At 48.0% G+C, this 24,988-nt stretch overlaps 1 protein-coding gene across 1 annotated transcript; it reads left to right on the top strand.

Annotated features, from left to right (window-relative positions):
* Window positions 1-756: 756 nt before the first annotated feature.
* ATP6V0E1 (ATPase H+ transporting V0 subunit e1) lies at window positions 757-24,960 on the top strand. Its single transcript, XM_081284280.1, has 4 exons — window positions 757-919; window positions 4,869-4,916; window positions 16,741-16,869; window positions 24,544-24,960. The coding sequence occupies exons 1-3, from the start codon at window positions 816-818 to the stop codon at window positions 16,832-16,834; spliced, it is 246 nt and encodes an 81-aa protein (XP_081140406.1). The 5' UTR covers window positions 757-815; the 3' UTR covers window positions 16,835-16,869; window positions 24,544-24,960.
* The last annotated feature ends 28 nt before the right edge of the window (window positions 24,961-24,988 follow it).

Genomic DNA, 24,988 nt, shown 5'->3' with positions numbered 1-24,988 from the left:
ATCGGCCACTCTAATTTCACACCACGTTGAGTGGCCTGTTTGCAGGTCCATCTCCTCCCCAGAATGTGAACTCCCTGAGGGGTTCTATAATCCCAGAACCTGGCACAGTGCGCAAGACTTACAGTAGAGAAGAAGTGCTGGCCTTAAGAACCAGCTATCAGACGTTGACTTCTGGCCTTTACTGTGGAGTAACTAACTTTGGGCAAGCCCTTAACGGCTTCCCTGAGCCCGTTTCTTCAACTGCAAAGTGGGGACAATAGTTGCAACTAACTCACATAAGTAGCGAGGAATTCAAAAGAATTCATGCAGTTACAGCTCATAGCCAGTCCAGTACCCTGGACTCTAAACAGCCATGTGTTATCGTTAAGCTCTCTCTTTGTTGCTTAGTAAGTACGTAGATGGGGCTGGCGCTAGGGCTCAGTGGTAGAGCACTTGCCTCGTATGTGTGAGGCCCTGGGTTCCATTCTCAGCACCCCATATAAATAAAAATAAAGGTCCGTTGACAACTAAAAAAAAAAATCGAAAAAAAAAGAAGGTAAATCTGTAAATAACAACCCTCTGCCTAAAAGTTAAGTTCTTAAAGTTCTTAACTAGAAAACTTTGCTGCGTCCCAGGAGGCTGGCGCTTTCCCTGGCTCTAAGGATCTGCAGCTCTGACAGGCGGGTTAGGGCGGGGCTCTGGGCCTGGGGGCGGAGTCGGGACGCGGGTCACGTGGGGCGGGCGGGGCTTGCGTGCGGTCACGCGGCCGGCTGTTGACACTTCCGGGTAGGGCGAGCGGCGGGCCGGCTGGGCTGGGCGGGCGGCTCGCGGCCACCATGGCGTACCACGGCCTCACGGTGCCGCTGATCGTCATGAGCGTGTTCTGGGGCTTCGTGGGCCTCCTGGTGCCCTGGTTCATCCCCAAGGGCCCCAACCGCGGGTAAGTGCGGCGGCGCCGCGGCGCCGAGGGCGGCCCCAGGCCGGGTATTGGGGGCTTCTTCCGCGCCGCGCCCCGAGTCTGGAGACGAGTGTCCTCCCCGCCAACGCTCGCCCGCCGGCGCCCACCGGAGGCCTGGCTCCGAAACCCTGAAGAGGGGTTCAAATAAATGAATCAGCATCTGCCCTCCCCGCCTCCTGCGGGCGCGCTCGGCGACGGCCCGGGCCCTGCACCAGGGCGCCGGGCCTGGCCCGCGGAGGTGCGCTCCTGGGAGCCGGGGGTGTCGTCCCGGGTGTCGTGGGCGGCCCTGCGTCACACCGTCCCCGAGGCGCCCCGGTGCCTTGAGCGTCGCCGTGCTGCGTTTTTCAATCGCAGACCCGTGTGTCGAGCTTTTCGAGGGTGGTGCGATACAGAGCCTCAAAGGCCAAGAAATTCTAGGATGCTCCTTTCTGCTTCCTCTTTTTCTTTCTTTTTTTTTTAATTATTTTTTCTTAGCTCAAGACAATGCAGGAGGGAAACTTGGACTAAAGTCACAGTTTGTCAGAAATACTATCTTTTGCTTCAGTTCTTGAAACTGGCTTCTTGTGGCCTGGTTTCACAGCCTCTTGCATGCACAGCAGGCACGCAGTAAATGTGGAGTCGGTAGTTAGGTGGCCTTGATTCAAGGAAAAGAAACTTATTACTTCCTGGACCTTCTTTGCTGTCTGGGATAGGCTTGATTTTATATCTGTTCCTTCTGTTACCCTAAAAATAAACCATTCTTTTTTTTTTTTTTGGAAACATGGTAGATGAATTTCCATCATTTGCAAGCATCATGACCCCCTTCCCCATAAAGCAATTATATAGGGTCATACCTCCACAGCAGAGTGGTTGGCATAGATTTTTTTATTTTTTATTTTTATTAACAAGAGTGGTCTCTTGGGCTGGGGCTGGGGCTCAGTGGTAGTACACTTGCCTGGCATGTGTGAGGCTCTGGGTTCGATTCTCAGCACTGCATAAAAATAAATAAAATAAAGGCCTATCAACAACTAAAAAAAATTTTAAAAAAGAAAGGTGGTCTTGGGCTGGGGATGTGGCTCAAGCGGTAGCGCACTCGCCTGGCATGCATGCGGCCCGGGTTCGATCCTCAGCACCACATACCAACAAAGATGTTGTATCCGCTGAGAACTAAAAAATAAATATTAAAAATTCTTTCTCTCTCTCTCACTCTCTCTTTAAAAAAAAAAAAAGAAAGGTGGTCTCTAGTGTGTCTAATAGGTGGGCCATGAACTCCTAAGTTCAAGCAGTTCTCCTGCCTTAGCCTCCCCAGTAGCTGGACTACAGTTGTGTGCCAGTCTGCCCAGCCTAGTAGTCGATTTATAGTGTCAGAATTGTGAGGTTATTAAAACAATTCATATAATCCAGGTTTAGTTGGAATTAGACATCAAAATCAGAATTCTTTGTTGTGTTTATATCTGTTTATATCTTCATGTTTCATTACTCTTCTGCCTTTCTGGCCTTCAGCTTCAGAAAAGCATTTATTAAAAGCATATCATATCCAGGGTATTGAGACCCCTCCTGTTTCTATTCAGTTTCTAGCCTAGCATGAAGGTTCTGGTATTTGATCTGCTGGTGATATAGGGGTACATTCATGCCTTCACCACAGTTCTTGTATTTCCTGCTCTTGGTAAGATTGAGCAGGTCTTGAGACAAGGTCTCCAGGAGTTGCAGGATTACACTTGAGAACTGCTCCTGGGTGGATGACCTTGGACAGTTGAGTTAACTTTTCCAAGTTCCAATTTCCTCATGGTAAAATGGAAACATTAGTACTGAATTAGTACTAGTTCCCCTTTACCTCTGGAAAAGATTGCAAATCAGATTTTGTTTTTTTAATATGCGAAGGAGCTGAGCTGCTTCATGGATTGTGTTTTTAATACAGAAAAAGCATTTCTGATTTAAGAGATTGAAGTATTCATTAAGAAGATAAGTAAAAGAACTGTGTAAGAAGGGAGAAAGACAAAGGATTCTGATATTACATCCTCTTTCCTGAGAGACCCCAGAGCACTGCAGTGTGGACTGTTGGGTGGTTGTGAGTTTAGAGGCCTGGTGAGGGAGGGAGGCTGGGAGGCAGGGAGGCTAGCCCGAGGCAAGCCCTTTCCACTCTTTCCTACAGTGGAATAGTGAGATAAAATAAGTCTGCCAGCTTTCTTGGTCTTCATGACCCCCCCCCCTTTTGTTTTTGAAAATCCACAGATTCTCTAAGAGCTTTTTTTTTATTCTTTCCACATTGGCTCTGCCAGGCATGGCGGAAGGCAGGGAGGCACAGAGGAGTTAGCCTGCAGGAGTTCAGCTAGTTCTGGTTTTTCCATCAACATTTCAGACATCAAAAAGTGGAAGGAGTGACAATGACAATAAGGGCCACATACTACCACCTAGATTAAATAACTAACATACCCATTTTCGCTTTGTTTATGAATACTTGTGTGTATAAAATTTGCCCAGCCATTTGAAACAAAATTGCAGCCAGTGTGACTCTTCATCTCTAAAGACTTCACATGCAGCTGTTAGAAAGCACATATGAAGCTGATGTTTTAATGAGGGAGCTTTATATGAAACAGTGTATTATTTATTTAATTTTGTGGTACTGGGTGTTTTGAACTCAGGGGTATGCTACCCCTGAAATATATCCCCAGCCCTTTTTACTTTGAGATAGGGTATTATCAAGTTGCCCAGGCTGGCCTCGGATTTATAATCCTCCTGCCTCAGCCTCCCAAGTAGCTGGGATTACAGGTGTGCGCCTCTGCACAACTTCTGAAGGATAGTTTAGGAATAATTATAAACAAGAGTTCTGATACTTGCTTTCCAAGTTCCAGGGGACAGTCTTGCTTGCTTCCTGGGATGTGGAAATCCCTCTTTGGAAGCCACTCCTGTGGGTGATGTGGGACTAGAGAGGGATATGATGAAAGGAATAGTTCAGACAGGTGAGTCTAAGCGATGGTGTGGGTGGCATGGAAGAGAGGGAAGGGAGTTTCGAATCTGAGCCATATGCTGCCCTAGTGTCCTGGCCAGCTGCTGACAGTGCGGTTGGAAAAGAGCAAGCCTGTCAGGGGTGAGATGCTTCAAGGTTACCAGTCCTTGCAATAGGTGAGCAAGGGTGCAAAGCGGGCATGAGCAAAGGATGGTGGATTGAGGGGTAGGTGGATTGGATAGATGGAAATGGCACAACTGCTTCCGGGAGGAGGAAATGTTTTTGTTTGTTTGTTTATTTTGGATTTTTGGTGCTAGGGATTGAACCCAGGGCCTCACTCAGGCTAAGCATGCAGTTTACCACTGAGCTACACCTCTGGCCCTCAGGGGAGTAGGAGAGCTATAAGAGGAACTTTTGAAAAAGAGATGAAAGAGGATATTATGAGTTCTGTTTTAGAAAAATTGAAATTCAGCTTTTTATTATTTTTTGGTCCTGGGGATTTTGGTCCAGGGGTGCTTTACCACTGAGCTACATCTCCAGCACTTTTTATTTTTTATTTTGTGACAGAGTTTCACTGAGTTTCTTAGGACTTCACTGATTTGCTGAGGCTGGCCTCACTGTGATCCTCCTGAGTCTCAAAGGATTATAGGTGTACACCACTATGCCCAGCCCAAGTTTAACTTTTTAGACATGAGTAAAGATGGGAAGAGTCAGTGTTAGAGAGCATAGTTTTAAAAGTACTGTATTAATTTATTGCAGAGAATAGTACCAAATCTGGTAGTGACTGGGCTGTCAAAACTAACTGTCACTACAGATTTTTCTGTTCAGTTGCAGATGGATGTAGGCACACTTTAGTCTACTGGATATTCAAGCAGATACGGATCCACTTTCTTGGTGCACAATCAGTGGCAGCTTGACCACGTCGGGAGGGGACTTACAGCGTCACTGTGTCCCTGGTTCACTGGTGATCTGATAACATTTGCCTTTGTTGTGCTTTGTTTTTAGAGTCATCATCACCATGTTGGTGACCTGTTCAGTTTGCTGCTATCTCTTGTAAGTATATTGTTTTTTCCCAAAATAATGAGCGATTATTCTTGTGTTTGTAATGTGTGTGATTACACATTTTGTTTTATGGGAGCTTAGCCCTCGTGTGTCCTCAAATTGAAAACACCACTCTTTCGGGTGCTCACTATATCATGTGAGAGCTGTGCAGATGCCGTTCTCTTGGGAATAACAGTTCAGTGTGAAGCTTTTAATTAATTGGAAATTATCATCATACTGCTTAATACTTTAGCATTGTCATTTGTTTAGATCTACTCATTTTACTTCCATAACTCACTGTGAGGCTGATGAACTGTCTTATTATGATTTGTTTCATGAACAAAGGTTGAACTAGATTTACCTTCGAGAAGAGTGAGGGTGATTTTCTAATTTCATTGTAAACTGTATTCAAAGTGTAATAATTCATATCTATGGAATAGTTATATAATTTACATAAATGATTGAGTGAAGACCATTTGGGAATATGTAAGGTCATCTCTTTTCTTGCCACATATATGTGTAGTGCCACTCTTTATTTTCACGAGGACCAGAAATGGCAGAGCTGCATGAGCTGTTTCCAATTCTCCTCTATGTTTCTCCCTCCCTGAGAATGTGAGTGAGTCCAGTCTCAGGATAAAAACGTGGATTTAATGAGTTCCTGGAGAGAGTGACTGCTTCAGAGTACTCAAAGGACACAGTATTTCTTCTTCTTTTAATTGAGGTAGATATCACGTACCATGAAAGTCATCTTTTTAGGAATTTCTTTTCAGAGTTTAGAACTAGTGATTCACTCCCTCGCCCCCTTTTTTTCTTTTTTGGTTCCTGGGATTGAACTCAGGGGCACTCGACCACTGAGCCACATCCCAGCCCTATTTTGTGTTTTTTTTTAGAGACAGGGTCTCACTGAGTTGCCTAGTGCCTCGCTGTTGCTGAGGCTGACTTTGAACTTGCGATCCTCCTGCCTCAGCCTCCTGAGCTGGTGGGATTACAGGCGTGTGCCACCGCACCGGCAAGGCCTTTGTTTTTATAGCTTGAAGAGCTCTGTAGCATGAGCAGCGAGGCTGGTGACAGTGTCTCAGAGGAGAGAAGACGACTCTCTAGGGAGTGAGTCTGCAGTGAATCAAAACAGGCCCAGCAGGTTGTGGCTTCTGGTTCTCCATGGTCTTTGAAAGGTGGCTGCCTTTCATGATGGTCTCTTTAAGACAAAAGAACCTTTCCAGCAGTCTCATGCCTCCTATTTTCATTTTCAAGTGTAAAATGAGTAACTGGACTTGGTGGGAAGTGATTTAACCTGGGGTCCTGGTGATTCAAATAAGGACTGTCAGTGTGCTCCTGTCTCTTGCTGTAGTTCATTTCTTCCTTTGTCCCCACGTGGTGGTGCACGTTGTCTTGACAGTGACTCGGAACTGCCATTGCTGTGTTGTAGAGGTAGTTCATAGTGGGGTTGGTTTTGATTGTATGTGGTACTGGGCATTGAATCCAGGTGCTGTACCGCTGAGCTCTCCCCAGCTGCCCACCCCCTTTTATATTTTATTATTGTTGTTGACATACCAGGGATTGAACCTGAGGTGCTTTCCCACTGGGCCACAACCCTAGCTCCTCAGCCCCCCGCCCCCCAGGCAGCACCACCATGGCTGGCAAGCATTACTGCATAAATGCTTCTAGACACTGTTTCATGGAGAGATGACCTGGGTGATATTACCTTTATGAAACCGCTTTTCTCCTTTGTTTCTTTGAAAGCAGATGATGTACCCTATTAAGCAAGACACCTGCCTGAAAGATATGAAGTTCAGACCCTGAATATTTCACATACTGTATCCACAAATTAATGAGATTGTATAATGAAATAAATGAAATTCAAAAGAAAGCTTCACTTTTGGGCACTAATAGTGTGTTTTCTTGAAAAAAAAATATATATATTTAAAAAAACTATCTGCAAGAGGCTTTATTAGGACTTAGGTTCCAGCATGAGGGGTGGCAGTGTAGGAACTGTTCCCTAAAGTGCGTCTTTTGAACTCACACACACCCAAAGAAACCGGCTTTCCTCCAGAGTGTTTTGAAATGCACTCTTGGGCTTTTAATCGCCTTCTGTCTGTGGCATTTTTTCCCTTGCTGGTCTGTTCTTGTTTGAGGTCTGATTCCAAAACACAGAACTTGTTTGTGCCTCCCGAGCCGCTGGAATCGCAGAGTGCACCGCTGCGCCTGGCTCCACTTGGGTTTGTTTCTAACTGCGGGCCAGGGCTGGGGGGTTTGGGATGCTCTTTATATAGCACAAGTTTTCTTTCCTTTTTCAAAATTTGCAGTATTGGGAATTGAACCCAGGCCCACATCCCTAGTCTTTATTTAATTTTTGCTTTTGAGATGGGGGCCTTACTAAGTTGCTGAGGCGAGGCTTGAATTTGTGATCTTCCTGCCTCAGCCTCCCGAGTCCCTGGGATTACAGGCGTTGGCCACCATGCCCAACACATATTTCTTATAAAATTATTTTTTTCACTTATGTAGTGGTAGGATCTTACTGTATTGCCTAGGTTGGCCTTGAACCCTGGGCTGAAGCCGTCCTCCTACCCCCGTTTCCCCGGCAGGCAGGACACAGGTAAGTGCCACTGTGCCCAGCTACTTTTTTTGAATTTTAGCTTTATTTATTTATTTTTGGTGCTGCTGGAGATTTTTTCCCCTGATCCTTGGGTGGAACCCAGGGTGTCATGCTTGTGAGGCAGGCACAGTGCCAGTTCTTTTTATAGGAACTTTAAAGATGCTGTTCGGTTGCCTTTTGGCTTCATTGTTTCTCTTAGAAACTCAGTTGTGATTTGAATAGTTGGTTATGTTTTGTTTTTTTGTATGCTGTACCGGGGATTGAACCCAAGGTTGCTCTATCACCGAGTTGTGTCCTTAGTCCTTTATTTATTTATTTATTTTTCATTTTGAGTCAGGGTCTTGCTAAATTGCAGAGGCTAACCTCAAACTTGTGATCCTCTTGCCTCAGCCTCCTGGGTCACTGGGGTTATAGGCACACACCACCACACTAAGATTTTCTCTTTTATCTTCAATTTGCAACAGTTTGATGATCTATGCATAGATACAGGAGTACTTCTTTGGATTTATTTTGATTAGAATTAATGTCTACCACCAAATTTGGGAATCTTTCAGAGTAAATTTCCTCTGTTCTTTTTTCTGTATATATTTTCTCTTCCAAGATTCCAATTGTGTGTATTTTGGACTGCTTGATTTTGTTCTCTTATTTTTTCTGTGTGAGGCACGCTTGCTTGCTGGGGATGGAACCTTGGGCATTTCGCATGCCACATGCTAGGCTAGCACGTGCCACTGAGCTATGCCCCAAGCCCACCTCCTTCCACATCAGTGTTCCCCGCATTCCTTCATTTTGCGTGGCTTCTGCTCCTCTGTCCCCGGCTCACTGACCCCTGTCCCTGATAATCTGCTGGTCAGCCCCTGCAGAGATGGTTTGCAGCTCAGATAGCTATGCATTTGAGTTTAGAATTTCCAGTTGCTCTTTTATATGTTTAATTTACCTTCTGATACTTCCTATCTGTTCCCTCTTTGACTTTTTTTTTTTTTTTGTCTTAAAATGTATTTATAATGGACGCTTTGAAGTCCTGGCCTTTCATCTCTAGCATCTGGGACATCTGAGAATCAGTCTCTGAGGGTTCCTTTTTTTTACTCTTGGTCAGATTTTTTGTTCCTGGGTTTTTGTTGTTGTTGTTGTTGTTGTTTGTTTGTTTATTGTTTTGCATGTCTGTGTTTTCACTGAGTTCTAGATATTGTAGATGATAAATACCCTGTATTCCACTCTCTTCCTCTGAAATAGGTTTGGGTTTTGTTTCAGAAGCAGTCCTGGCTAGCTATCCCTTGGAGCTCCTGGGCGCTTGCCTCTGCCCTCCGCCGTGTTCAGTTTCACCCTTGGCTTTGGGTGAAGGCTCAGCTGAGGCTGGCCCTTCTGGGGTTGCAGTTGCCTAGGGCCTTGCTAAATTGCTAATTGCTTGTTAATTGCTCTGGCTGAGGTATCCAGGCCCCTCATTGCCTCTCCCTGCGGTGGGCAGCAGCTGAAAGCCCCTCTCATCCGGGCCTGGACAGTATGTTTTCCACCAGGGGAGGGTTCTTGTGTGGTCAGGGGTCGGCCAGGATTTAAGGGAAACTCACACACAGACATGAGGACTCCTCTCTGTGGCTCCCTCTTTTATTTTTTTTTAATCCCCCTTTGGTGTCCCCTCTGGCAGCTCTGAGCTTTGTCTTCGGACTCCTCAGGCCCATCACAGTGCAGTTTTCCGCTCACATCCACATCCACTTCGTGGTGTCCTCAGGGGAAATGCTGCATCAAGGGTCAGTGGTTGCCTTCTTTCAGGGGCCAAATCCTCTGTGGTTTCTACCTGCCTTTTTTGTGTGGTGTGGGTGCTGGGGATCACTCAGGGCCTGGTGCACCCTTGGCAAGCTCTCAGCCACAGGACCACCTCCAGCCTTCCGCCTGCATTTGGACACCATCACACAGTGGCTTTTGACATTTTGTCTGGAATCTATAATAGCTACCTATAGGAGAATCAGATATGGTTCTCCTCCGTCACACCAGACCAGAACTTCACTTGGACTTTTGTTTTCTGTACTGTGGATTGAAGCCAGGCAGCCAGGTGTACTTAACCAGTGACCCCGTCCCAGCCCTTTTTATTTTTTTATTTTGAGACAGGGTCTCACTGAGTTGCCTAGGGCCTTGCTAAATTGCTGAGGCTGGCCTTGAACTGTGATCTTCCTGTCTGAAGCTCCTGAGCCACCAGGCAGGTGCCACCACACCTTTACCTTTCATTTTTAAATTTTCAGATATTTGTCATTTCTATATAATTTCATTTTGCTGCTTTAAAAGTCTTGCTTGGGGCTGGGGATGTGGCTCAAGCGGTAGCGCGCTCGCCTGGCGCTCGCCTGGCATGCGTGCGGTCCGGTTGGATCCTCAGCACCACATACAAACAAAGATGTTGTATCCACCGAAAACTAAAAAATAAATATTAAAAAAAAATTCTCTCTCTCTCCCTCTCTCTCACTCTCTCTTTAAAAAAAAAAAAAGTCTTGCTTGGCTTCCTTTATTCCTGCTCACTGCACATTTTTAGGTTTGTCTTATTTCTTAAAACATAGTAGGGCTATTCTGGGCAGAGCTGTAATCTGGCAGTTCAGAGCCTAAGACAGGAAGATTACAAGTTCAAGGACAGCCTCTGCAATGTAGTGACACCCTGTCTCAAAATTTTAAAAAATGGGGAGGGGTGTTTGGGGATGTAACTCAGTTCAGTTGCCAGTACCAGGCAAAGAAAAAACAGGCCAACCCTAACATGGCCTCCACGGAGCGCGCTCAGCACACGCAAGGCCCTGTCCAAGTTCCACACCAAAAACAGGAACAGCACAGTTCAGGTCTGACAACGTTATCATCTAAAGTCCTCGCGAGTCTCTTTGCTCTTGGCTGTTGTGGTAACGTCTTCGGTGTTTTGTTTTGGTGTGTGTTTAGTCATATTTACGTGTAGTTTCATGTGGATGGTTTCCTGGAGTCTGGTGTGAAGGCAAGCTTCTCCACAGAGGATTTATGTTGCTTCTGCCAGGAGAAGCCACGATTAAATCAAGATTAATAAATTCTTGGGGCTGGGGATGTGGCTCAAGCGGTAGCGCGCTCGCCTCGCATGCGTGCGGCCCAGGTTCGATCCTCAGCACCACATACCAACAAAGATGTTGTGTCCGCCGAGAACTAAAAAAAAAATAAATATTAAAAAAATTCTCTCTCTCTCTCTCTCTCACTCTCTCTCCTCTCTCACTCTTTAAAAAAAAAAAAAGATTAATAAATTCTTGCCAGATATGGTGGTGCATGCCTGTAGTTCTGGGGAGTCTGGAGGCTGGGGTAGGAGGATCACAGTTTCAAGGCCAGCCTCAGTAACTTAGTGAGACCCCTCCTCAGAAGAAAAGATAAAAAGGCTAGGGATGTAGTTTAGTGGTGGTGCTTCCTGGGTTCAATCCCTAGAACCTCCCCAACACAAAAAATTAAGATTAATGAAATTCTTGGTTTATGGTTTGTTTAGACCATCCTATTAGTGTGAATTTGAGTTGCAAACCGTATGGTGGCCAGTTCTCAGAGGCCTCCTTCATATTTCTTGATCCTCAGACTTGAGGTAGTTAATTTCTCTAAAGTCTGATTTATCCTTAATTCAAGAAGTAACCCGTTGGGGTTCCTGCTTTGTGGGGAGTGGTGTGTAAAGCCTTTATTGGGCCGTTCCAGGTGGGTCCTGCTTTCTCCACTCTTTGCCATGTCCTCTGAGGTCTCAACACACAGCTCCCCCAGTGGGTATGTGCTCTTGCGACAGGGACAGAACCTGTCCCCCCACTCACGGGTGCTTGCCTTCACTTAGTTTTTCAGTCTGAGGATTGCTTTTAATCATTTTTCTCTCAGGGATATATTAGAGATGCTTGTCTCCAGGGGAAGGGAGCGCAAGGTACCTAGCCCAGCCTGCTAAGGACCCACCATGGAAAAGTTTATTCTTAGTCTGATTTTGTGGTCTTTTCCTTTATTTTATTATTTATTTATTTTTTTTAAAGAGAGAGAGAGAGAGAGAGAACTTTTTAAATATTTATTTTTTAGTTTTCGGCAGACACAACATCTTTGTTTGTGGTGCTGAGGATCGAACCCGGGCCGCATGCATGCCGGGCGAGCGCGCTACCGCTTGAGCCACATCCTCAGCCCTGGTCTTTTCCTTTATATTCTGGCAGATAAGAGGATTGCCATAAGCTGCACATGGTGATGTACCCCTTCGGTCCTGCTGTCACATACCTATAGTCACATCCCCTATAGTCCCAGCTACTAGAGAGGCTGAGGCAAGATGAGTGCTTGAGCCTGTGAGTTTGAGACCATCCTGAGCTGGCAGCATAGAAAGACCCTGTCCTGTCTCCAGGCAAAAAGAAAAAAGAGGGTTGCGACACATTTTGAGCTGGAAGGCCTGGGATAGGAAGTGAGCCTTGAGTATGGAGGGAAGAAAAAGAGGGTGCTTCCAATTTAGAACTGGCAAAAACAGGTCATTTCCCGGTCGTAAGGGGCCGTGGCCAGGTAGTGCTGTGTGCAGTAGGGAAGGCAATGCAGGCTTTCTCCTCCGGAGCCTGCCATTCTCTCTCAAGCTCTTGTGGCTTTGCCAGTTCCTGGAGCTGAGGTCTCTGCTTCCTTGATGGCTGATGGTTGGGGCCACTGTCAGATCCTGGAGGTCCTGGCTACAGGGGCCCCTCCATCTTCAAAGCTAGTATCAGGATCTCCTCTGTCAAATCCTTGTCTTCCTGTAGCAATCTGGGTCCTGTGAGGAGATAGTCTGCACAGTGGGTTCAGCAGGGCAGGTTTAACATAAAGAAGCATTAACAGGGGTAAAAGAGGAACTGTAAGGCAAAAGGAAACTGCTCATGGTACACAGGGAGCCTGCCCACGGAACGACACCTTGGAAGGGATTTGGACCACAGAGTCTGCAGAGAGCAGGGGGCTTCGTGGGTTTGGCCAGACCCGAGTTGGCGTGGAGCTGCTAGACAGGAGGCAGGTGGCCCATGGCCCTGCTGCGTTATGGAGGTCCTTGTGCTTGTGCAAGCAGGAGGGCTGCCAAGTGCACAGGCCATCTGGTTTCCATGTCTTGCTGGGCGAGGCCACCAGATCAAAGAGGGACCGTGTCGGGGGCCTGAGCCTGGGCAGACTTCACCGAATGTCCCTAAGCCCACTCCCTGGCCCACCAGCCTGCTCCTGCCCAGTCTCCCGGCTCTCTCCACTGTAGAACACTGAGCTGAACGTCACACTGGCTTCAAGGAGAAAGAGGGACTCCTGAGCTGGTATTGCAAGGTGCACTTGGAGTTGAGGCAGGAGGTCCGAGACACGCCGTGCAGGTGCAGGCAGGCGGGGCCCTGTCCTGAGGGACTCACCAGGTCTGGTCAGGTCCATGCAGGGTCATCTCCTTTTCTTAAATCCCACCGTGTGGCGTGACCCGTTCTAATCATTGGAAGTTATAGGTTGTGTTCACTGTCCAGGGCTTTACGGGGGGTGTGTACAGCGGGGGTGGGAACCTGGGGGAGCCGCCTGCCAGCGGGGCAGAGGAGGTGGGAGCCGAGTGGGAAACTCCTGAGGTGAGGAGTGGGCAGTGCCCTGCACGGCTTGAATATGTTTTGAGCTGCCCACAGAGGAAGGGCACGACCAGCGAAGGTGAAGGTCTGCTCCTTAGCCACTGCACACAGCACTGGTGTTAGCTCTGAAATTCTCAGCACCTCAGCAGGATTGTCACTTGTATTTTACAAACAGGGAACCAGGCGTGGGGTTGTGAGATCATCTGCCTGAGCCACTCTGGCTGTTGACACAGCTAGACTTAAAATGCACCCCAAAATCGAGTCCCAACCTTGCTGCCCTTGAAAGTACTGGTGTCATAAATCAGATAACTTGACAGAGGCCACCTTAATGGAGCCAGGGCAGGTCTCTTACCTGCGTTTCTGCTGTCTCTGGGAGCTCACCGGCAGAGGTCACTCCTCTCCGGCCCTGGCTGTAGGGACAGAAGGTCCATCAGTAGAGTGGTGCTTGCAGACTTCCCCCTGCCAACAGGGAAGCTGGACAAAGTCGGGTCACTCCATCTGTGTGTCACCATCACCAGGAAGTAACCTGTGCCTTTGTTCCCTGTTCCAGCATCTGACTGTGGACCAGAGAGCACAGCAGGATGACAAGGGCCGAGTAGAGCCCTGCTGTGGTGAGGGCGCAGATGACACTGGAGAATTCTGAGAACCAGGAGCTCGGCCCAGCCTGGGCTGCAGGGCAGTGTTTGTCAGTTAAAAGTGCCCAGGCTTCTCTCTGTCTAGGCCCTTACTGCCACCATTGTCTCTTATGTGTGGCTCCTGGTTTCTCAGGCTGACCTGTCCACCCAGTCCAGTGCAGGATGTGGTGTGGAGTGGCTGGGAAGTGAGGCACCCTCGGCTGGGGGTTGGACTCCTCCGAGTGCCTCATGGAGGCAGCTGGTGTAGTGGAGTCAGAGGCCTGGGCACCCCTTCCAGCTCTCGCACTGATCCCTGTGGGGTGTTAGGCCCTCTGGACTTGTTTCCTCATCCTTCATCCCTGATCCATCGCAGCCCTGCCGTCCTCTGAAGTGTCCACTGCCCATGGCTGTCTGGGGAGCCTGAAGACTCTGGTTGGGCTTAGGGCTGGCCCTTGGGTGAGGAAGACGTGGACAGCTGGGGCACAGGGAAGGGCATGTCCAGTCCCTCTCTGGACGTGCCCCGCCATCGGCGCACAGTGGGTTCTTCTTCTGCAGCACGCCGTGTGCCCGCTCTTTTCAGGCATTTCTGGCATCAGGAGGTAGTGGCAAGCGGGCACGGAGCTCAGCTGGCTCCAGCGGAAATTCCTCTGTGCAGTTTCAAATGAGCTAGCTGGCCTGCTTCCCGAGGAATTTTCTTGAACTGTGCTTTGTTGGTTTTGCTTTTAAAGTGGGTTGTTATTATTGTCCTTTGTTTTTTGCTTGACTTGAAACATTAAAAATAGTGAGTACTTGGAGGCTAGGGCACTTGAGTCTAGGAGTTCAAGGCCAGCCTGGGCAACACAGTGAGACTCCATCTCAAAAAGAAAAAGAAAAAAAAAGTGTAAAACCAAATTCAGAAAGTTTCTGTCTGAGTATGGTGGCACACGCCTATGACCCCAGTGACTCTGGAGGCTGAGATAGGAGGATGGCATGTTCCAGGCCAGGTTGGGCAGCTCAAGGCTCTTTCTGAAAATAAAAAGTAAAAAGGGCTGGGGATGTGACTTGGTGGTGAATGCCCCTGTGTTTGACCCCCAGCACCTGAATACTGCAGCGAGTAGCCTTCCTTCTGTCCTCCGAGCTCTATTCCTACCGCGTGCCAAAGGGAGTGGTGGACTTGACATCCAGCAGATGGGCTCTCCAGCAGGGTTCTGGCTAAGCTCTTGCCTTCTGAGATGCTCTCAGTTAAGATGTCAAAAGGTCGGTTTCTATAGTGGGAACACCCAGCTGGCCTGGTTTCTGCTCTAAGACCTGCTACTACCTAATTAGCATTGTGACCAAAGCAGATCACTTGGCCTTTCTCTCCCTGGTAGTGTTAGGATGAAATGGAAGGTGGGGGGTGGGGTGGCCACAGCACATCTGGGAAGCTCCAGGATGCTGTGCTGTGTAGCCAGCCAGGGTTGGGAGCCACCACTCCCAAGAATGGCCCCCCACACGCAGGAGGCGCTCACTTTTTTCCATACTGTATGTTCTTGGTGATGAAAGGAGACAGGCTGGTTTAGGTCCCAACATCCTTTTTTATTTAGTATTTCCGAGCACTGGCCATTGTCTCAGCCTCTTATGAAACATGGTCAGCTGCTTCTGCGGCAGCTCATATTGGCTGCTGGACTTGGGGAAATCCTGGGTTGGGTGGAATTTTCCATCACTCTGAGCTCTGCACCGTCAGTGGTGACTGTGGCCCAGCGCTCCAGCGTATCTGCGGGGCCTCCTCTCTGATGGCAGGTGGAGGGTGAACCCACTACCATCATGTCTTGTGTTTGTGTTAATACCCTCGTTCTAAGGACGGATCAGAGTTGCATCTGAATTAACTTTTGTTTATAAAGTGAGTCGGCTTGCGGTATCTGTTTTGGCCTGATTTCCTCAAGTATTATGTTTCCTGTGTCAGAACTACCTTCGTGGGATGGGGAGGACAGTGCCTGGCCTGGGGCACCACTGCTCCTATACTCTGGCCAGTGCCCTGCCCTCCCTTCCTGGTGCTCAAGTCCACCTTCTGATCCCTTGGAAGAATCCCAGGATGACAGCACCCAGGAGGAGAGGGCCTGCCTGATGACTGCCTGGTTGAGTTTGGCTAGTTCTCTTCGCACAGGGGAGCTTAGGGTCCTGAAAGTTCAGGAGTCCACTGCAGCATCTCTCCTGCTCCTCAGAAAGCACTCTCTGGGACCCTGTGGGGAGGGGAGCATGGGGTATCACTGTATGGCAGTAGGCGGAAGCTGGGCCTACAGTCCCCCCACCTGCCGTGGAGAAGTTCTGGTTGACGCTTGTGTTGTGAATAGGAGCTAACGGCAGCATGTGCCCTGTTTCTTTCTGGTTACTGCCCTTCCTGACCGTCCTGTCAAAGTACGGTACCCTCAACCATTTTCTACTTCTCCTTGCTTTATTTTCTTTATGGTATTTATTGCCTGGCCTTATGTAAGTTCTATGAAGTTAGTGACATTTTTTTCTTCTCCATTGTACTTCTGGGGCCTGGAACCTAGTACGTGTTCATTAAATATTTGCGTAGGATGTTGACCATGGAATGATTTGAGTGGCCAGACATTTGCTTACTATCTTTCTTCTTGCTCTTTTGGTCTTAGCTCAGCAATACTCAAATATCATTGGGCATATGAATTACTCTAGTAGGTACAAAACCATTTATTCAGAACTTTCTGAACAACATAAGCACATTTAAAAGATAACTGCCATCTTTCACCTTTACTATTGTTCTTCTTCCGTGTTGGTCTGGAGTACAGGGGCATGCCTTGCTGTTTAGATTCTGAACCAAGCAGCAGAAGCTAAATGCCCACTTGGTCCAGCTCTACTGGTGCTCTTACGTGTCTTAGTGGTATGGCTAGAGAAGCGGGGTGTGTTCTGGTCTAATGGAAACCGGCGGGCTGAAGTCAAAGCTTGGCTATTTGGGAAATGTTTTGTTGTCAGACTTGCTCCCATGAACACAGTGTGTATTGAAGATTCGGTCCAAGCAAAACAGATTTAAGTTCTACTAACGTGCTTCTGACATCCTAAATGAAAATGCTCCTGCTCCAACATGAGTTCACCACATTCTGTTCTTCTCCGTCATTTTTTTTCAGTTGGCTGATTGCAATTCTGGCTCAGCTCAACCCTCTCTTTGGACCACAGTTGAAGAATGAAACCATCTGGTATCTGAGGTACCACTGGCCTTGAGGAGGGACACGGCTCCGCAGCGCCCAGTCTTCCAGGTGACTTTGCTCTGGACCTTTCACAGTAGTATTGCTGTGGGGTGGCTGGAGGTGGCCTCGACAGCTTCTCAGACTCTTTTGGCCAGTTTAACACTGTGCAGGAGCCGGCTGCTGAAAGCAGAGTGACCTGAAGAGCAGAAGTACATTTAGAACTTGGGCCATTCTCAGGAGAATCCCCTGGTCTTAGATTGAGCCAACAGATTTCGGGGGGCGGGTAGGGGAATACCAGGGATTGAACTTGGACATTCACCAAGTTGCTTAGCGTCTTGCTTTTGCTGAGGCTACTTTGAACTTGTGATCCTCCTGCCTCAGCCTCCAGAGCTGCTGGAATTACAGGTGTGTGCGTCCCTGCCCGGCAGCTATGCCATTTAAAAAAAATATATATATTTTTTAGTTGTAGTTAGACACAATACCTTTGTTTTATTTATTTTTATGTGATGCTGAGGATCAAACCCAGGGCCTCACACGTGCTAGCGAGCACTCTTCTGCTGAGTCACAACCCCAGCCCCGGCTATTGCCATTTTGATATCAGTTTTTGTTCCCACACTTTCTGGTAACATCAAGATCCTTCAGCCATTGCTGGGCATGGTGACACACACCTTTAATCCCATCGATTCAGGAGATTGAGGCAGGAGGATTGCAATTTTGAGATTAGCCTCAGCAACTTAGTGAGGCCCTGTGTCAAAATAAAAAATAAAAAGACTGGTGATATAGCTCAGTGGCAGAGTGCCCTAGGTTGAATTACCAGTGCCCAAAACAAAATAAAACATAATTCCAGTTGAAATCATGAACAAGATATATTCATAAAAGTCTGTCTTCCAGTGTTTCATTTTACCAAGATTTTATATATATATATATATATATATATATATATATATATATATATATATACACACACACACACACAGCTGTTACAGAAAAGATTGTACTATTCTGTACCTTGTTTTATTCACCAATAACATGTGCTAGAGATAGTTGCTTACTGACATGCAGACACCTTCCTCATCTCCTGCAGCCATTGATGTCCTTGCCATTGTCTGAGGATACAGACGGGAAAGCCAGCTGTGACTCAGACTTGCTTTCTCCTGTTCTCCTCTCAACACAGATCACTCTGACACCAGATGTTGGGGGCGAGGAGTTCTCCACACACCAAGCAAGCAGGCACTCCAGCTCGGTGTCCTTTAATTCAGTTCAGCTCTGACACTGTCCGCCTGGAGATGGTGTCAGATCCCATAGGTTGAGGGCTCGGTCTCCAAGGCTGCTCAGGGCTTTCGATACCAGTTGCCAACCCCACTTTGTTTCACCTGTGCTTTAGACCCACTGGCCATAGTTGGGGTTCCCATAACCTCTCAGGTTGGATGAGTGGCTCACAGAACTCCAGGAAGCACACCTGCTGCTTTTATAGAGGATCCAGATGCGTTCTTTGCATAGGGCAAGGCACGTGGTGCAGGGTCTGCTGCTTTAGCAGCCTCCACGCTCACCAAGCCCTGTTCTGGGTGTTTATGGAGACCTCCTTGCACATCTAACACCAGCAGACCAGGCGGGAAAGCCCTGAGAGGCCCAGGTTCTTCTGGCTTCTCTGCAGCCTCCTGCCCTCTAGGGTGTGGGGTGGGACTCTCTGGAGTGCAGGGTCTGTGACCTGCCAACAGATGGGGCAGGTTGAAGGATCTCTTTGTGGCCAACTCCAAGACAGGGGCGATCAGAGTTTCCTGTGCCCCCTTAGGGTGGAGAGATTCTGGTTTCTAAGCCTGCCTGGGGGCGGGATTGTGAGCCAGAAACCATGGAGAAAAATGTGCAAGTGTGTCTGTGTGCACGTGCGTGTGTGTAAAATAGTGTCAGAGGCTGTGTCCAGTCTTGCTGTTGTTGATAAAGCCACAGTACCATCTTTTGCATATGTTATTTTGTAGTTTTGCTGTGACCTTTAGGGAGATTGCTTGAAAATGGAGTCTCTGGGATTCAGGCACCTACCTGCCGTCTTTCTGGAGATTGCTGCCTTCCCTCCCACAGGGGTCCTTGAGTTCCCACCGCCAGTTAGGGTAGTGCCTGTTTCTCAGAGTGAGAGGCAAGTAGTCAGCCTTTTCTCCCCACTTAGCTTTACTTTTGCCAAAAGGAATTTTGGTTTCTTTTTCTTTCTTTGTAGTGCTCGGAATTGTAAGCAGGGCACCCTGTCAGTGTGCTGCATCCTCAGCCCCTTTTTTATGATTTTATTTAACTCGTGTTTTTTTCCCCTACCTGCCCTATCTTCAGCGCATCCTTTGTGTGTGTCTGTGTAGTACTGGTGACTGAACCCACAGACATTCTGCCACTGAGCCACATCCCCAGCCATTTTTTGAGACAGGGTCTCACTAAATTGTCCAGGTTGGCCTTGAACTTGCCATCCGCCTCCCAGGTTGCCGGGATTACAGGTGTGTGCCACCGTACCTGGTCAGCCATTCTTTTGAACTATAGCAAATGTTGGTGAGGTTGTTGGTTGGGGTTCAAAGCTGGGAATGGCAGGCTTCGTTTGCTTCCTATCCAATAAGAGAATTGGACCCTTTGATACCGAATAACCCTGTGTGGGTAGATCTAAAGAGGTTCCATCTGTGTGTTTTCTGTCTCTGCACCTGGTAAGCTGATTGACAGGCACACATCTAGGATTTGCACTCTGGTCCATACATGTGTGCAGGCTGCTTGAAACCTTGTATTGAAGGTCATTCCTTTAAGAGCAAAGTCCCAGGAAGCACGAGAGCACGTCCTCAGGTCCCGTATGATGGGCATGGAATCATACCTCTTCTTCACTGGACACTTTTACAACAGTTCCATAGTTCTAGGACTTCAGAGTTATCATCACATCAAGAAGTCTAATCTCATGGGGGCACATACCTTTAGTCTCAGCTACTCACGGAGGCTGAGGCAGGCAAATCCTCTGAGCCCAGGAGTTTGAGACCAACCTGGGCAACACAGACCCCATCTCAATAAAGGAAAAAAGAAAAAAAAGAAAAGCTCTATCTCTGCTTAGCATTAAAACAGATAGAACTCTGAAGATGGGCCCTTACTTATCTTGGTGGTAAAAATCAAAAGATTATGGCTCAGTGGTAGAGTGCTTGCCTAGCATGTGTGAGGCACTGGATTCAATTCTCGGCACCGCATATCAATAAATAAAATAAAGGTTCATTGACAACTAAAAAAAAAAATCAAAAGATTGCACTCTATTCACCTTTTGAACTTTGAACTTTTTCATAACAGGAAGATGATACAGTACAGAAACTAGATTTGAGATGTTGATACTTATAAGTATGAGGAGGGATTTGATTTGGTACACGATTTCTCTAAGGGACCAGGTTTAGAAAGTAGGTATGAGCTAGACATAGTATTCGCAGAGAAAAATGAGGGTCAATCAGGGAAGCTTTAGAATATTATGGTTTGGGTTTCGGTTTGGTGCTGGGATTGGACCCAGGGCCTTGTACATGCTAGACACGGGTCTCTATTGCTGAGCTGCTCCCCAGCCCAAGAAGACTTCCACGCAGGTGAACCTGAGTCAATCTTAACCATGTCCTGTGAAGCACCTGACTGACTTTTTGCTACTTGGGTTGCTTGTCATGTTTTTCCTTCCTGTGTGCCGAGCTGAGCGCAGTCACTGGTGAGGCCATCCGAACTATGCACTCTGTTTCTGGGCTGGAAGTGTGGCTCAGTCCTCAGGAGAGCAGTGTTTGCTGCACCTCTGCCCACCGCCACCCTTGTCTGCTCCTCCTGGACCCCTCAGCGAGGCCCCCAGCAACTTAGCAAGACTCTGTCTCTAAATAAAATATCAAAAAGGGCTGGGGATGTGGCTCAGTGGTTGAGTGCCCTGGGTTCAGTCCCAGTAAAGAGCCACGGTTGTGACTGTTGTCAAGTTGCAGCCTCACGATGTACACCTCCTTCAGCCTTGGGGTTCAGATCCAGTGTCCTGGAAGTTAGCTGGGCTACCACACACTGTCTTATGCTGTACCATGATCCTATAGGGCAGAGACTTTACCCTAAAGCCTAGGATGAGAGAGGAATAGAGGGTGATGGTAGCAAGACCTCTACCCTGTGGGAGCTGTTTTTCTGTGCATTCCAAAAATGTTTGGGTGCACTGAGGTGTGATACTGAGCAAGGGTTTCAGAGAAGGCCGTGGGCGCCGAAGGGCAAGCCATGTGTTGGGAGGTGGAACTTGAGCCACACCTGGGGCGTGCTGAAGGGTGCAGGATGTCTCACGGCTCCAGTCTTCCGGTACTCCATCCTCTCTAGCAGATAATCTGCTATTCTTCGTTTCCCTCTGTCACTCGGGGATGGACCTGTCCCGTCACTCCTTTCTCCTCTTGCACAGGGACAGCCGCTCTTGTCATGCTTCTGATCTGCTGCCCACTCCCCCAGCCACCCTAATTTCTGACCCAGATCAGTGCATCTGGGAACCACGACAGTGGCTCTCACCTGGTCTCCCTGTCTCTGAAATACTGCCTCAGAGTAGCCCACCGGTCCTGCCAGTGGAGCGCTGCCTGAGACATGTCACTGCTTGCCCCAGAAACTTGCTGCGCTTCTCCCTGAACAGCTAGGGGTTGTTATTGCTTTTTTAACCCGGGATCCCTGATTTTAGTGCCACATGCCCCTAGAAATGCAGTGTAAAATCTCAGTAAACAGTTTTTGTCAGGGTCACCAAAGGTCCTGTGAGCTACAAGTGATAGGAATGTCTAATCTGCTAGTTTGTCCAGCGCTCTGGCTTGGCCGGCAAGGCCTTCCTGTCTGCCCTGAAACTACCTTCATGTCATTTCTTCTCACTGCTTCCGGCTGTGACCGAGGGTCGATGTGACTATTTTCGTGTTTTTGACCTAGTTAGCTTTACCTAGCCTTCCTGCCTCCAAGTCCTACACCAACCTCAGAAGCAGATTAGGAACCACTCCTGTGGGCACCCCTCAAGCTCTCACCTCTGCTCGCTGCCTCGGTGCTTCTGGTGTTTTCTTAGTGTGCGCACCCCAAATCCTCACACTTCTTTCGGGGCCACCTGGTTTCAGAGTGCTTGCTTTGATCCCTAAATGTATTCAGCTCTTCAGTTTTGAGCCCATGGCCTTGGACTGGTAAATCTGTGTACCTGTGGTTTGGGTACACACTTTACACACCATTGTACACAAGGACTTCTTTTGCAAATTTACCTAAAAGGAAAAAATTAAAATTAAACCTAACATACGTATCTTTTAAGAAATACATTCACACCGAGTGTGGTGGCACATGCCTGTAATCTCAGCAACTCTGGAGACTAGGGCAGGAGGATCACAAGTTCAAGGCCAGCCTGGACAATTAGTGAGACCCTGTCTCAAAAAATAAGAAGGGCTGGGATATAGCTCAGTGGTAAAGCACTTGGGTTTAGTCCCCAATACCAAGTTAATAAATAAAGTGAAAGGGCTGGGGTGTGGCTCAGTGGTGGAGTCCTCTGGCCTCAGTCGACCATTTGATGGGCTGAACAGGTTTCTTGGATCTGGTCATGATGGTCCTCTTGTCTTTCAGTTTTATCTGATGTTCACCTAGCTAGTCCCTCGCTTTTGAGATGAGAATGTGAACCCTTTGTTTGAGTTCTCCAGCCACACCCCAAACAGCTATGTCATAGGACAGGAGATTCTGTGTGTCCTTCACTAACTCCAAAAATCAAACCATAAGATAGTGCTTTTGAGCACAATGCTCGCATTGATTTCAATCTGGTATCGTGAGATTGAGTGGCACTTAACCCATTGTGTGAGGTTTCCCAGAAGTGAGGGCCTGTGTTTTCCCTTGTGATTGTCTTTTGTCACAAATGGCCTCAGCACTGAGGAAGTCTGGTCAGTGTGCTCTTCATGGGAAGTCGCACACAGAGACGCGTTCCCTATTCGGGGTTCCCTACTTGAGGTTCCCCAGGGGAACTTGCATTCTGCCTGCACCAGGGCTCACCCAGGGCCTGTTCTGCTGGCCCAGGGAGGGGAACACAGAACAATTATTAGAGCAACAGGTTTTCTGAGGCCTTCAGACCACGAAAGCCACATCACCCTGGTCATTGCCTGGTCATTGCCACTCCTTGGCCTGGTGTCCTTTTCCTAGTGCATTGTAAAAAAGCTTCTAGTCATTATTTTTTCTTCGCCCCACCACTGAGCCACACCCCAGCTCCTCTATTAACCGTGGGTTGAATGTGCTTTGTCCACGTGTCCTACCTTAGTGGGACTCCAGCTAGCTTGCTCCAGAAGGGCAATTTATAGTCCTGTAGTCCTGGGCAACTTGGGTTCTAGGTTCACCACGCTGCACTGTGGGTTCTCTGTGGTTTCACTAGTTGGAAGATCTAAGCCAATCAGGTGTTGCTGCTTGTCTGTGACCGTCAGCCTTGTCAGACCTGCCTGATGACTGTGTGTTGAATTCAACAAGCATCCCTGCCACTCACACCCATGAGCACTCCGCCCCCACAGTTTTCACACTTAGGCACATTGTGTGCCATAGCCAGCTTGATTTCTTCTTTCTGTTCTCTTTCTGTCTCTAGCAGTACTAGGGATTGAACCCAGTGAGGCTCTATTCTATTACTGAGCCATATCTCCATTCCCACCTCTTTTTTTTTTTTTTTTTTTGAGACACATCACTAAGTTGCCCAAGTGGTCTCAAACTTGTGATCCTCCTTCCTTGGCTTCCCAAGTTACTAGGTTCAGTCCTCAGTACCCAAAAAAAGGCAGCAGCAATGATTAAATTTTTGTTTATTTATTGCCTTTTTAATTTCAAAAGTAGCATAAGTGGCTTTATTTTTTATTTATTTTTTTGGGGGGTGGGTACTGGGGATTGAACTCATAGGCACTTGCCCACTAGCTGCATCCCCAGCCCTATTTTGTATTTTATTTAGAGACAGGGTCTCACTGAGTTGCTTAGTGCCTTGCTTTTGCTGAGGCTGGCTTTGAACTCGCAATCTTCCTGTCTCAGCCTCCCGGCTGCTGGGATTATAGATATGTGCCACTGCACCCAGCAAGGGGCTTTATTTATATAGACATCAGAACAGACTTTTCTTTGCAGTGCTGGGGACAAACCAAGGGCCTCCCGCATGCTGGGCAAGCGCTCCAGCACTGAGCTACAGCCCCGCCCAACAGAGACTTTCTAAGGAGGCGTTGTGCAAGCACTGTAGGCAGTTGACTCTGTGAAGATACTTTCTTTATGTATTTTTCAGCTTTGCAAGGGTGGTATTGCAGTTACCATACTAGGAAAAGAGACTCATTTTTCTCCTATGCTTGCTTGTGGTAGTCAGAATAGGGAGCAACCTGGAAGGCCACCTGGAGTCCTGAGGACAGGACATGGAGCCTGTTCCTGGGGAGTGGCCACTGGAGGAGAGCTTTGGATCTATGAGAGGGGAGGGGAGAACACAGGCACTCTGGCGTTCGCCACCCTGGAGAACCCATTGGACCCAAGTACTGTTGGTCTTGGCTTCATGCTTCCTGCTTTCTGTAACATGGTCAGACTTACTGTCCGCTGTGACAGTTCAGCAGTGTCCTTGGTAATAGGAGCTTTACCCCAGCCCTGCAAAACCTGCCCACACTTGCATGGTGATTGCGCCTGCTGTGTTGAAGGACTTTTTGAGCACCTGCCTGTTTTAAAGCTTTTGCCTGATTAACTTTCTTGACGTTGGTTTTGCTCTCCGGAGGAAGGTTGGGGACCAGTTACTGGAACAATTGTGTTTTGCAGGTGGTGAGGAGAATGCCTCCTAGCTGCGGATCGCCTCCACACCCAGATCGCCTTCTTGGACTCGCCTCTCTGGGCATCTGTGCCCCTTCCCAACACCCCTGAAGCCCTGCCCTGCAGTGCAGTATTTTCTCCTTCACCTTTTTACACTCTGATGAACGAAGTGCCTACCAACTGAGCTGGTTGCCTGTGCTCTTCTCCTGGGAAAGCTCCTCTTGCCTGGCATCTGCAGATGCGGAGAGCTCCTGCCTGCACACAGCACTGCGGCAGGATGTGTGCAGCTCCCGCAGGGCGGTGAGGAGGAGAGCGTACTCAGAGGGGAGAGCTATCCCAGCAGATTGACACCAAGCTGTACCTTCAGGATGAGTTTCTTACTTCTGCCATCTTTTGGAATAAATTATTTTTCTGCTTTCTATAGAATCTGGCTTCAGTGCTTATAAAGCTCATT

Source organism: Spermophilus citellus (genome assembly GCF_964194105.1).
Source record: "Spermophilus citellus genome assembly, chromosome: 1".
Lineage (NCBI taxonomy): Eukaryota > Metazoa > Chordata > Mammalia > Rodentia > Sciuridae > Spermophilus > Spermophilus citellus.
The sequence above is the reverse complement of the archived record's forward strand: the minus strand, read 5'-3'. Positions and strand labels throughout refer to the sequence as shown.